The sequence below is a fragment of the Staurois parvus genome, unplaced genomic scaffold (genome assembly GCF_062004578.1).
Source record: "Staurois parvus isolate SC_StPar_1 unplaced genomic scaffold, SC_StPar_1.0 ptg000081l, whole genome shotgun sequence".
In the NCBI taxonomy this organism is placed as follows: Eukaryota; Metazoa; Chordata; class Amphibia; order Anura; family Ranidae; genus Staurois; species Staurois parvus.
The window spans coordinates 14,937,854-14,951,015 of record NW_028317877.1 but is presented as its reverse complement, the minus strand read 5'-3'; the positions used below and the strand labels follow the sequence as shown (position 1 = coordinate 14,951,015).

At 42.4% G+C, this 13,162-nt stretch overlaps 1 protein-coding gene across 1 annotated transcript in view; it reads left to right on the top strand.

Moving 5' to 3' along the window:
• PCNX2 (pecanex 2) overlaps window positions 1–13,162 on the top strand; it is a 212,046-nt gene that overhangs the window by 116,410 nt on the left and 82,474 nt on the right. Inside the window, exons 18-19 of the mRNA XM_089669801.1 lie at window positions 6,393–6,543; window positions 12,205–12,346. Coding sequence (XP_089525927.1) covers window positions 6,393–6,543; window positions 12,205–12,346 — 293 coding nt within the window. The remainder of the gene's footprint in view (window positions 1–6,392; window positions 6,544–12,204; window positions 12,347–13,162) is intronic.

The following is a 13,162-nucleotide window of genomic DNA, read 5'->3' as shown; positions in this document are numbered from 1 at the left end:
CGTTATCACAGCAATACTCTGAGTTGTCCAGGGAAGACTCTGAGCCAATCTCAGTTATTCCTCCAGATCAGATCCTGGCTGCCATTCGCACCAGTCTGACCTCTCCTCTTGGGGAGCAGATTTTGGCGGCTCAATCTGATGCTCCCCCCGGGAAGCCGGAGGGTAGATGTTTTGTGCCCGAGGGATTGCGCACCCGCCTGCTGCGTACCTACCATAATGCCAAAACTGCCGGGCATCCGGGGAAGAACCAGCTGTGTTGGGTCGTCTCTCGCTTATTCTGGTGGCCAACCCTCCGTGCCGACATTGCCTCTTATGTAGCGGCATGTTCGATCTGTGCCCAGAATAAGTCTCCACGGCATCTCCCTTTGGGTCTTCTGCAACCCATTCCCAATGGGGAGCGTCCTTGGTCACACCTAGGTATGGACTTTATTGTAGACCTCCCGGTGTCTCGGGGTCATACGGTCATCCTCATGATCGTCGATCGGTTTTCCAAGATGTGCCATTGCATTCCACTCAGGAAATTACCAACAGCGCAAGAACTGGCCACGGTCTTTTCCAGGGAGATTTTTCGCCTGCATGGGTTGCCTAAGGTGATTGTCTCGGACCGTGGGAGTCAGTTCGTGTCCAGATTCTGGCGCGCCTTCTGCTCCCAGTTGGGTATTAGTCTCTCCTTTTCCTCAGCCTACCACCCGCAGTCCAATGGGGCTGCGGAGCGTTCCAATCAGGCCTTAGAACAATTCCTTCGATGTTATATTTCAGACCATCAGGACGATTGGGCCGATCTCCTGCCTTGGGCAGAGTTTGCCAGAAACTCGGCGGTCAACTCCTCCTCCGGGATGTCGCCCTTCATGGCCAACTATGGGTTCCAACCCGCAGTATTACCTGAGAGGTTCTCACCACAGGACATTCCGGCTGTGGAGAACCATCTTGCTGCCCTGCGTTCTTCATGGGGGCAGATCCAGAGGGCCTTGAGGGACTCAGCTCAGCTCCAAAAGTTCCAGGCTGATCACAGACGGTTGCCCGCTCCTTCATACCAGGTCGGCAATCGGGTGTGGTTGTCTACTTGCAACCTCAATCTTCGGGTGCCCACACCCAAACTAGCTCCCCGTTTTGTCGGTCCTTTCCGCATTCTCCGCAAAGTGAATCCGGTGGCCTATGCCCTTGCCCTTCCGTCTGGGATGTGGATCTCCAATATCTTTCATGTTTCTCTGTTGAAACCTGTGATCTGCCTCGGCCCCGTCCTGTCCGGGTTGACGGTCATGAGGAGTATGAGGTGAGCCGGATCCTGGACTCTCGATTGGTGCGCGGTCGATTACAGTTCCTGGTTCATTGGCGCGGTTATGGTCCTGAGGAGCGTTCCTGGGTTCCTTCCACGGATGTCCATGCTCCTGCCCTCCTCCGCGCTTTTCATACCCGCTTTCCTCAGAAACCTTTTGTTGAGCCGCGGAGGGGGAGGGGTCCTTGAGGAGGAGGTACTGTCAAGGTCCTACCTTTTCCCTGAGGTTATGTTACTCCATGTGCTGGCGTCCATCTTGGATTCTGCTGTGCATGATGGGAATCCTTTTTATGCCTTCAGGTCTCTGAGGTCCACCCCCCAGAGGGGCGTGGCTGATGACATATAAGCCTGTGGCCCGCACATGCTCTTTGCACTTGTGTCTTGTGTCTTTGTGTTGCTGTTACTCTGTTCTGACTCTCGTGACTCTCCTGGTATTCTGATTTGGCTTGTGACTTGACTATTCTTTGTATTCCCCTTTGATCTGACCCTCTGTTGCTGAACCCGGCTTGTGACCTGTGATTCTCTCTCGTCTGCTGTCCTGTACTGTTTTGTCCTGTTGTTGTTGACCCCAACTTGTCTGACTACTCTTTTGTTTCTTCCACCAGCTACACGCCATTGGCGGCGGCCATTACCGCAGCTGAGGTGTCTCGGGGGCCGCGACCTGGTTCCTGGCTGCGTCAAGTCCATCCCCACCATCAGGGGCCCTGGTGAAGGGCAGCCTGGGACTTAGGCTCCGCGCCCTGAGGGACTTCGGCCTGTGGGTGGTGGTTGTCGTCAGCCAGTGCGTTACATTGTTAGGCCTGCTTGTCCGTTCCTCGGCTCCTGCCCTGACACTTGTGTACCAACCCCTGCTTCATTCTCTGACTGCTTGTTTTCCGCCTGTCCTGACCTCGGCTAGTCTATCTGATTTCCGTTTGTCTCCTCCCACGAGTGATCTCTTCATTCTCAGCTGGGCAAACCTGGGGGCCGTGGCATGGTCCCAGCTTGCTGCAAGTCTATCCCCACCATCAGGGACTCTGGTGAAGAAGCAGGCTGGGGCTTAGACTCCATGCTCTGGGGAACCCCAAATTGAGTATCTACAAGGGCTCACTACTACAAGTGCTGACACCTCCTTTCTCCCTAAGGTGGTGGAAGAATCCTTCCACCTTAATCAGGACCTCATCCTGCCTTCTCTTTGTCCTGCTGTAAATCATCCCAAAGGGATCTCTCTACTTAAAGTACAAACTTATCTCTTGGCCACTGTATCCATCCAAAAATTTGATTCTATGTTTGTCTTGCCTGCGGGCTCTTACAAGGGTTGTCCTGCTTTTCAGTCCAGCATCCCTAGGTGGATTAGACTGGTTATCACTAAGGCTTACACCTTGACAAATAGGAATCCTTTATTCCCTGTTAAGGCTCACTCGAATAATTCAGTCAGTTCCTCTTGGGCTTTTCAGCAGTTTGTGTCTGTTTCTCAGATTTGCAAGGCTACTACTTGATCTTCTATTCACACATTTGTTAAATTTTACCAAGCGCATGTTCAGGCCTCTGCTAACACTTGCTTCAGCCATGAGGTGCTGTTGGGAACCTGATTCTCTTGTTTTGGGTCTGTTGGCATTGTTTGCTGTGTTGCCAACCCCTCAGCTGTATTGCTTAGTAATAACCTATAACCTAGTACAGGACACAGGCTACATTCCTTTCTGTCCTGGTGTTTTCCTCTGATTACAATGTAACTCAGTATATGACCCCTTCCAGTGGCTTTAAAAGAATAGCTAAGCTCCTAGGTCAGTGGTCATCAACTTACAAGGTATATAGTGTCTCAAATGTGACCCCTCATGTCACCAAAGGGCTGTGTTATATATCCATGATATGTAATGCTATAGAAGACTGTTGTTGACTGCAGGTCAACTAGAGAAAATTGTCAGAGACTGCTAAAGAAGTGGTTGAAGAATTGAGTCATGCTGTGGGAAACAGAGACTGGAAACATATGTTACATGAGACTGCTAGAGATCCTTGCTATTACTGCTCTATTACAAATCAATGCTCCCACTACTGACTGCTAGGGTCTAAGAACCACACTGCAAATACCAAAGGACAGTATCTGGCCATTGAGCTGCAGGTTGGGTAACAAGGTGCTAGGTATTTGTTAAGATCAGCACACTAAAATGTAACCTTAGGGGAACTTAGGAAACAGTTTCAAAATTATATAATTATGTTGTGATCAGAATGCCTTATACATTTGCTGGGCAAGTATTGTAATATTAGCTGATCACAATAAATAATCTTTACTGGAAAGAGTATGAATTTTTTTCCGGGGTGAAATGTTCAACAGCATTAAACACTTAAGCAGGTATGGGTCTAGCCTTGTCAGAAACAGATCTGTCCAATCTTTGGTCAATAACTTGATTACTGACGAGCAAGATAGAGTGATACTGGCTGACCAATGTACTGTACAGGAAATTCTTAAAGTATATGTAATCACATAAACCAAAATTAAATATATTGGGTCGAAAAATCAATAATGTTTGCTAAAATGAAAACTATTTGCCTTTCTGTTTTGTGCTATCTTGTGCATGTTTATGTAAAAAATGTTTTGTAAAATTGAAAAAAAATAAATATCAACGGCCGGAACATCTATAGTTTTGCTGTATCATTTTTTGCCCGTTAGTTGGCCAAAAGGAATCATTTGTAAATTGTGTGCAAGCATTGTTCTGATATTTATTTATTACAGGTACTTATATAGCACCGTCAATTTACGCAGCGCTTTACATATACAGTTGTGTTCAAAATAATAGCAGTGTGTTGAAAAAAGTGAATAAAGCTCAAAATCCTTCTAATAGCTTTTATTTCCATACACACAAATGCATTGGGAACACTACACATTCTATTCCAAATCAAAACATGAAGAAAAATATATCAAATTTGTGTTGTTCCTCTAAAAAAATTGAAGAAAAGTGAATATTAGACTGTTCAAAAAAATAGCAGTGTTTGTATTCTTCTTTACAAACTCAAACATTCACTATATAAACTGAAAAAATGTTTGAAGATTTTGCTTTCCTTTGAATCACTTAATTAATATTTAGTTGTATAAGCACTGTTTCTGAGAACTGCTGTACATCTGTGTTGCATGGTGTCAACCAACTTCTGGCACCTGTGAACAGGTATTCCAGCCCAGGATGATTGGACTACATTCCACAGTTCTTCTCTATTTCTTGGTTTTGCCTCAGAAACTGCATTTTTGATGTCACCCCACAAGTTTTCTATTGGATTAAGATCCGGGGATTGGGCTGGCCACTCCATAACGTCAATCTTGTTGGTCTGGAACCAAGATGTTGCACATTTACTGGTGTGTTTGGGGTTGTTGTCTTGTTGGAACACCCATTTCAAGGGCATTTATTCTTCAGCATAAGGCAGCATGGCCTCTTCAAGTATTCTGATGTATTCAAACTGATCCATGATCCCTGGTAATAGATAAATAGGCCCAACACCGTAGTATGAGAAACATCCCCATATCATGATGCTTGCACAACCATGCTTTACTGTCTTCACAGTGTACTGTGGCTTGAATTCAGAGTTTGGGGGTCGTCTGACAAACTGTCTCCGGTCACTAGACCCAAAAAGAACAATCTTACTTTCATCAGTCCACAAAATGTTGCGCCATTTCTCTTTAGGCCAGCTCTTTGGCAAATTGTAACCTCTTCAGCACATGTCTCTTTTTCAACAGTTGGACTTTGCGGGGGCTTCTTGCAGATAGCTTGGCTTCACATAGGCGTCTTCTAATTGTAACAGTACTCACAGGTAACTTTAGACCTTCTTTGATCTTCCTGGAGCTGATTGTTGGCTGAGTCCTTGCCATTTTGGCTATTCTTCTATCCATTCGAATGGTAGTTTTTCGCTTTTTTCCATGTCTTTCAGGTTTTGGTTGCCATTTTAAAGCATTTGCAATCATTTTAGCTGAGCAGCCTATCATTTTCTGCACTTCTTTATATGTTTTCCCCTCTCCAATCGACTTTTTAATCAAGGTACGCGGTTCTTCTGAACAATGTCTGGAACGACCCATTTTCCTCAGAATTTCAGAGAGAAATGTACTGTAACCAGCATGTACAACATTTGCTGCCTTCCTTTCTTAAATAGGGGCAATAATTGCCACCTGTTTTTCAAAGAATGAATGACCTCACTAATAGAACTCCACACTGCTATTATTTTGAACATGACCCTTTCAATTAGTGATTCAATTACACAGAATCAGCAGCATGCATGTCATGACTGTTGGGTCTGTTGGATTTCTATTACTCTACTACACCTGCAAGTAAATTATTTGCCATGTAGAAATATCATTTCTACCAAAAACAGTGATTGATCAGGTTAGTGATGTCTGACTGCTATTATTTTGAACACAACTGTATATTGTACATTCACATCAGTCCCTAACCCTCAAGGGGCATACAATCTAAGATATAACAAAAGGTTATAAAAGCCTAAGGCCTCTTTAACACCATTCAGAAAAACAGATGGAAACTGATGCGCAGATTTCACTTGCAGAGGCGTTGGTTTACATCAGTTTTCATGCATGCTTCATTGAGTATTATACACGTTGCAGATTCCTGCACAGAAAAAATCTGCACATGATGCTATTGTTGTGGTGTGAACAGGGCCCAAATTAATTTTGTTGTGCCCTTGCAGAACACGTGCAGAAAAACTGACATCTCTGCACCATGGTGTGAACGAGCCAACTCTAGCCAAAATGTTTAATTTTGTTTTGGATTGAGTAAGGAAGGGTTAGAACCTCTGTCAGGGCTTTATTGCTATCTGCATCAGTCAGGACAGAAAGTGATGGAAAATGTCATCAGCAGAGACACAAATAAAAGAAAAACACATTTTCAGAGTGGGTAAGTATTATAAAATTTGATTGTGTTTTTATTTCTGATAGTGCCTTCCTCTCCCAGTGACAACAATGCTCCCCATTTCTTATCCAGGCATTACAGGCACAGGAAGTGGGGAAAATCTTCCTAATGGGGTCACACTGAGAAATAAAAATACGATTATTCCCCATCTAAAACTAAAGAAAAAAATTGGCTAGAGTTAGGTGGTGTGTAGTGATGTATATCAACAACTATTTCATTTTTTTTCCTTACAGCCATTTCTCAGTATTGTGTTACTTGCGTTAACACTGATAGTGGGTGTCCTGGCACACTATGTAATTCCTCAGCTTCGAAAACATCATCCTTGGCTATGGATTTCTCAGCCAGTTCTACAGAACAGAGAATATAAACAGAGAGAAGTTCTTGGTAGGTATAAAATGAATGAATATGGCCTCCTTTTTTCCTTTTACATTTTTAATAGCTAAGAGTACTTATCTGTAAACCAAAGGGAAATATTCCAGTAAAGATGAGCATTTTCATCTATTACCAAATACATTTTCCAACATTCAGAATAAAAAAACACATTGTTTCAGAAATAACTAGACTGATCAGACATACAGATGGAAAGGGAACAAGTTTATGTTACTCTTTTTACTGTATACTGTAACAGTAAACTCATGTGCTAATACCGATTAATAAAAAGTGAAACTTTTCTACAACAGCTTGTAGCACATAAATTAGCAAAAATAAAATACTTAACAAATTAAAGTTTAATGTAAATTTTTATTTAACTTAGTGTAACTTTTAGTAAACTTTTTAAAGATAGCAGGGCAGGGCCAGACTACAGGGGACTGAAGTTCCTCTTCAGTATACAGAGTGTGTGTAATATGCACTGTTCTTCTGCCCAGCTACAGGTTCCCCCTAACACTTGCTGATAATTCCAGACTTTCAAAATGATAGCCTGGAGTTGCTGAGTGAATAGAGCAGCTGTAGAAGATGCTGCTGTAGAGAAATTATCTTTCTGACAGTGTTTATAGACACTATTCAGATGTGAGATAGAGAGATACAAAGTAACAGTGTACCATCTGCAGATCAAAGAAATGAGCTTCCATCTGTATCAGCCGTAATCAGCCCTTCTTCCTCTTTCACCTTTTTCTGTTATTTTTCTGATTATTTTTATTTATTTCTATAACCATTATTATTTCATTTTTTTTTTCATTTTTATTTGTGCTGTTTGTTAATTTTTTGTAGTGCCGCATTAAAATAAAATATTTACCTTATAGATAACTTTGCAATGTTTTGTACCAGAATCATAATTTTAGTGTCATTTTAAATAGGACAAATTATATAAATGTATACTTTTGTCAATGGTAACATTATTTTTTTATTTGTTTGAACTAAAATCAAAGTAGAAATTTTTTTTGTTACTTTTTTATCTCTGAATTGCATAAAAAAGTAAAATAAATTTTCCATAGCATCAAAAGAAAACCGTGCTTGTTCTAAAAATTATATAAATATTACCCTTTTATTTGCCCTCCAGAAGATTTGCCCCCCCCTTCCTGACCAGGCCATTTTTTATGATATGGCGCTGCGTTACTTTAACCGACAATTGTACAGTCATACAACGCTGTACCCAAATGAAATTTATGTCCTTTTTTCCCATAAAAAGAGCTTTCTTTGATGGTATTTGATCACCTCTGCGTTTTTTATTTTTTGCGCTATAAACAAAAATAGACCAACAATTTTGAGAGAAAAACAATATTTTTGACTTTTTGCTATTAAACGTCCAGTAAAAAAATAAAAAAAATAAAATGTCATCATAAATTTAGGCCAAAATTTATTCTGCTACATGTCTTTGCTAAAGAAAATCTCAACACGTGTAAATTAATTGGTTTACATGAAAGTTATAGCGTCTACAAATGGCGGTATATATTCTGGAATTTTTTTTTTGTATACTAATAATGGAGGCGATCAGTGATTTATTGCAGGACTGCGGCGGAAATTCTGACTCTGGGGGGAACTGACTAACTGTCACTGACATCCCCATTGACACTAATACAGTGATCAGTGCTAATAAAAAGCACTGACACTGTGCTTATGACACTGGGCAGGAAGGGGTTAACATCTGATGTGATCAAAGGGTTAACCATGTGCTGTGTGTTGTTTCACTATTGTGTATATGTGTGTTGTACTGTGTAAGCATGCTGCTTTGTATTGCTCTGCTCTGCTATGCTATGCTATGCAGAGCATTACAAAATAGGTGCTGGAGCTGACAGGGGAGAGATCTATATTGTTTACATACAGACCTCACCCCCATCAGTGATACTCAGTGATCGCCCTGTGCCTGTGGGGAATCACCAGTTGGGACCCGGTGATCAACAGCTGAAACCACCAATGGTGGCGTGGGTAGGGCCCGCAAATACAAAATCACGTATATATACGTGATTTTGTGTAACCCTGCCACCCTGTAGCTGTATTTTTGCTATAGGGTGGCGGGAAAGTGGTTAAAATGCATAAAAATATAAACATCTTGCATATTTATGTGCATGAAAATGCAATGTATATAACATAAATGTTCACAACCTATGGGAAGAAATGCAAGGCCTACAAATTCCTGTATATGTGCTTATGTCACTGTTGCTTCCCTATACAATCCTTCATGAAATAATAAACTGATGGTAATTTGGGCTCTGGGATGAATCCAGCAAATACATTATCCCAAGTGTTATTTACAATAAAAAACAAAAACAAAAGAAAAGCCAGTGCTTCCCAAACTGCCAGAGTAGTAACAATTAAATATTGAATATATTGAATCATTAATACTGTTTCTTTTGTTTTATTGATCCTTCATGAAAGCTTGCTATTATTTGTTTTCTCCTATGTAACAAAATGCCTCTTGTTAGGTAATTGCACAAGGTAATCGAGTACAGGGGCGGACTGACTCGAGCATTCGGGCTCTCAGGCACTGCCCGAGGGCCCCGGGTCAGTAGGGGGCCCCATGAGATGCCCCTGGTACCTTTTATAGGCGCTCACATTATTGACGATAATCTAGGCAGACAACCATGGAGGAAGCTGACCGGGAGCCCAGGATAAGGGAAGAGACCAGAAAGGAGGAACCAATGATGAGTGAGTAATCCTCAATCCTTGCCATGTACATAGGTCAGTCCGGGTACACACATAGCACGTGCTGGGAATCCCGGCGGAAACCCAGTCATGTCCCCCCTTCCATCTTCTCCAGCTGTGCTGTCTGTGCCCCCAGTGAGGATGGCAGAGCTGGCTGTGGGCCCACACAGAATGTGCAGGAAGCAGCTGAGAGGCAAGCAGCTGGGGGAAAGTGAGGAGAGGGAGGGACAGTCTCACTCCCCTTTCTCTGAACCCCCCTCTCTCCCCCTAACTCTCTCACCCCCTCTTTCTTTCACCCCCCTCTATCTCGCCCCTGTCTCTCATCCCCCTCTTTCACCCCCACCCCTACCCCCCTCTTTCTTTCACCCCCTGTCTCTCTCTCTCCCCCACTCCTTTCTCTCTCGCACCAACTTTCTCTCAGCCTCCCACCCTCTCTTTCTCACGCCATCTTTCTTTCACCCCCCCTCACCCCCAACCCTACCCCCTTCTTTCTTTCACCCCCCCTCTCTCTATCACCCCCACCTCTCTCACCCCCTCTTTCTCTCACCCCCCCCATCCCCTCTCTCATCCTCCTCACTGCCTCTCTTTCTCACCCCTTCTCTTTATTCACCCCCCCCCTTCTATCTCACCCGCTCTCTGTTCCCCCCTCTTTCTCTCACCCACCTCTTTCTTTCACCCTGCTTCTCTCCTACCCCCACTTCACCTCTCTCTCTCACCCCCCCACTCCCTCTCCAATTAACCCTTCTCAATTTCACACCTCTCTCTCTCTCACACCCTTACTCTCTCACCCCCCACCCCACCTCTCACCTCCTCTCTCTCACGCACCCTCTCTCTCACCCCCTCTCTCTTTCCCTTTCCCTCACCCACTCTTTCTCTCACCTCCTGTCTCTTTTACCCCCCTTCTCTCTCCCCCCTCTCACCCCCCTCTATCTTATGCCCAGCAGCTTCTAAAGACGTCACACACTTCCATGCAGGCTATGCTGCGGTAGATCTTTAAATGCCCCCTCTTTTCATCTGAGCTGCAATATCCAAATGATCAGGCCCATGGAGGTTCCTAAAGGCATGGTTAGAAAACTGTCAGGCACTTGAAAGGTTATCGGATGCCACGCATGCCACTTTTGAAGGTGTTCAGTGGCTTCCCTTGCAATGCCAGTGAGCCTAATATGCAGACAAGAATTGGGCATTGATGTGCTGATGGGCCCTTGTGTGCAGCTGTGCTGCAATATCTGGAGGATGGCTTCCATGAACACATGTAATGTGGGTAGTGCAGTATGTAGGTGGAGCTTTTTTGGGTGTGGTTTGAGTGTGGGCAAGGACACAGGGGCCCCATGATCCTGTATGGCCTGGGGGCCCCATAAGTTGTCAGTCTGCCCCTGATCGAGTACCAAAACGTCTGATCTTTACCCTTCCATTTTAAACATGGAATTTGGCTTTACGTATTAAGGCTTCTGTACACATGGTTTTACCTGCCCATGCAACTTAATGTGAATGCAAAACCAACTCAGACACAGCTCAAACATTTCTTAAATGCGAGCCAGGTACATCCATACACACAAACTTGTAACATTTTTGAAAGAAGTAAATCAGCACAAACAATGTTGAGTCATCAAATGTTGGAAAATGTTAGTGTATAGGTGTGAACAGATCATATTAAATCACTATTTTTTATTTATTTACTTAAAGAATAAGTTCACCTTTTGTAAAAAATAATAAATGCGCATGATTTTGCAGGTAAAAAAATGTGCATTTTTAATTTTTTACACTGCAGCCTGTAAAGCATTGCACCCATGATTTGAAGATTGCAGATGCAATGTCATGCTCCTGCAGACACTCAGTATAGCTGTGCCCCCCCCCCCCCCAGGCAGACAGTTACTGAATAACAGGAAGAGTCAATGAACTACAAGAGCGCTTATCAGCGCCCTCACAGTTCTTTGAGAACTACAACCTACCGGCAGACGGGACTTGTAGTTTATTTATTTACAGAACGTTGTGAATGAATGTTGCGGCTGTGTGAGAGGAGGCCCACACAGCTGTGCCATTTTTTAAATTATTACAGTGGGAGAAGATCTCCCAATCTGTCACAGCGGGAGACTGGAGCACAGTAACATGTTAGGGCTCCATGTACACTGCAGCTGATAAACTCACATTCAGGAGCTTTTCTGTGTTTTTTTCAGCAGCCCCTAAACTATCCCTAATGTTTTCCTATGTGTCCATGTACACATCGTCGTTTATAGTCGTTTAGTTTACAGTCGTTTTTTTTAACACACCAAACTTGCGTTCAAGAGTAGATTTTATCAGCGTTTCAAATGCCAAATGCTTGTAAATGCGTGTAAACACGGCTAACCGCGTTTATAAGCGTTTGCGTTTAGAAACCTTTTTTTAACTGTTCCATATCCAAATGCTGTCCAGAGCCTTTTTTCATCATCAGAAATACATGCAAAGCGTTTTCCATTTATTCAAATAGACCTGGTACACCAGCGCAGTCAGTTCCAGGTTTTGCATGAAGGAAAAAATGGTAGACCGCACCGCATTATGCTCATGATGGGATCCATAGTGAATAAAACCAGAAAAGACAGGTCATCTCAACACATACTGCTTTCTCTGCTTTTGCTCTCTCTATTTCTCTCAAAATGTCTGAAATAGTAAATTTTTTACTGTTTTTAAGTGCATCCTGGGCATTTTGGAAGGTGTCCTGATGTTATCTTTAAAAATGCTTCTAAACGCGCATAAATGTGGTATGCAAATGCTGCTAAACAGATTTTTATTTAACCTACATTTTCAGCAGTCAGTTTCCATAGTTTAGAAGTGTTTTCCAAACGTCCTGTGTACATGAGCTATTATGTGTTACACCCTCTATGTGAATGTAACATGTTGCAAAAAGTGATCTTATCCTTTAACTTATATTTATAGTATCCAAGTTGCTTTATATTCCACAAATGTTACCGTGTTTTTTCTACATTTTAGGTGCAGCACAACTGATGTGGTTTGAAAAATGCTATGTATGGCTTGTTTGCCTTGAGAAATATGTCTTGTATCCATCAATCATTTTGAGTGCTGCAACTATTGAGGCTTTCTCAGTCAGCAAATATTCAAGATTTGGAAAAAAGTAAGCTGCATTATTTCTACAGTACTTAAAACCATCCATGTGGCAGTAAGATTGCTAGGTGTGCAGTACTGGTCTTAAAACACAAAAGGAATATTGATTTCATATTGTGATGGTTGTGAACACATATTTTCTGAAAGATTATTATAACATTTGCTTTTTCTTTTACACGTCTCTGGTGGCTGCTAATACTTTATGTTAGCTGCACATTTCAAAATTAGAAATGAACAAAACATTTCCAGACGGTTTGCACCAAGGTGGGGTTTGCTGGATTTGACTGGTAAAAAGGTCGAAAAGACTCCTTGAAACAGGTGTGCAGGCAGCAGTGTTGGATTACCCTAGGTTCATACTTTTGCAGATTTCAGTGGGTATTCCAGTTCAGAAACATACGACAGTCCATTTAACATGATTTTCTATGGATCTAGTTCACATCTGTTCGGTTTGAGCCGGTGAAGATTTTTGAAAGTGTCAGAGATATTTTTTCCCACAGCAGCTTGCACTTTGCGTGTAATAGTCTTCAATGGAACTGCATCAAAAAGCACATATACATGCGTTTTTTGTTGTGTTTCCTGCATAACAACAGACACTTCCCCCTAGCAACATTAAACACATCCTAAAATGCATAAAAAAACACATTAAAAAATGTTAAGAATGCGTATGAAAAAAATGCATAAGGCATCTGGAAAATTCATCAATAGCAACCTGCATAAGTGTGAACCTAGCCTTATATTTAGGGAAAAATGAGGATGTAAAAAAAAATGTCTTCAGTGATGCTTATAGTTAAGTCATTTTTAGATTTGCAAATCTTCATTTTTTCTA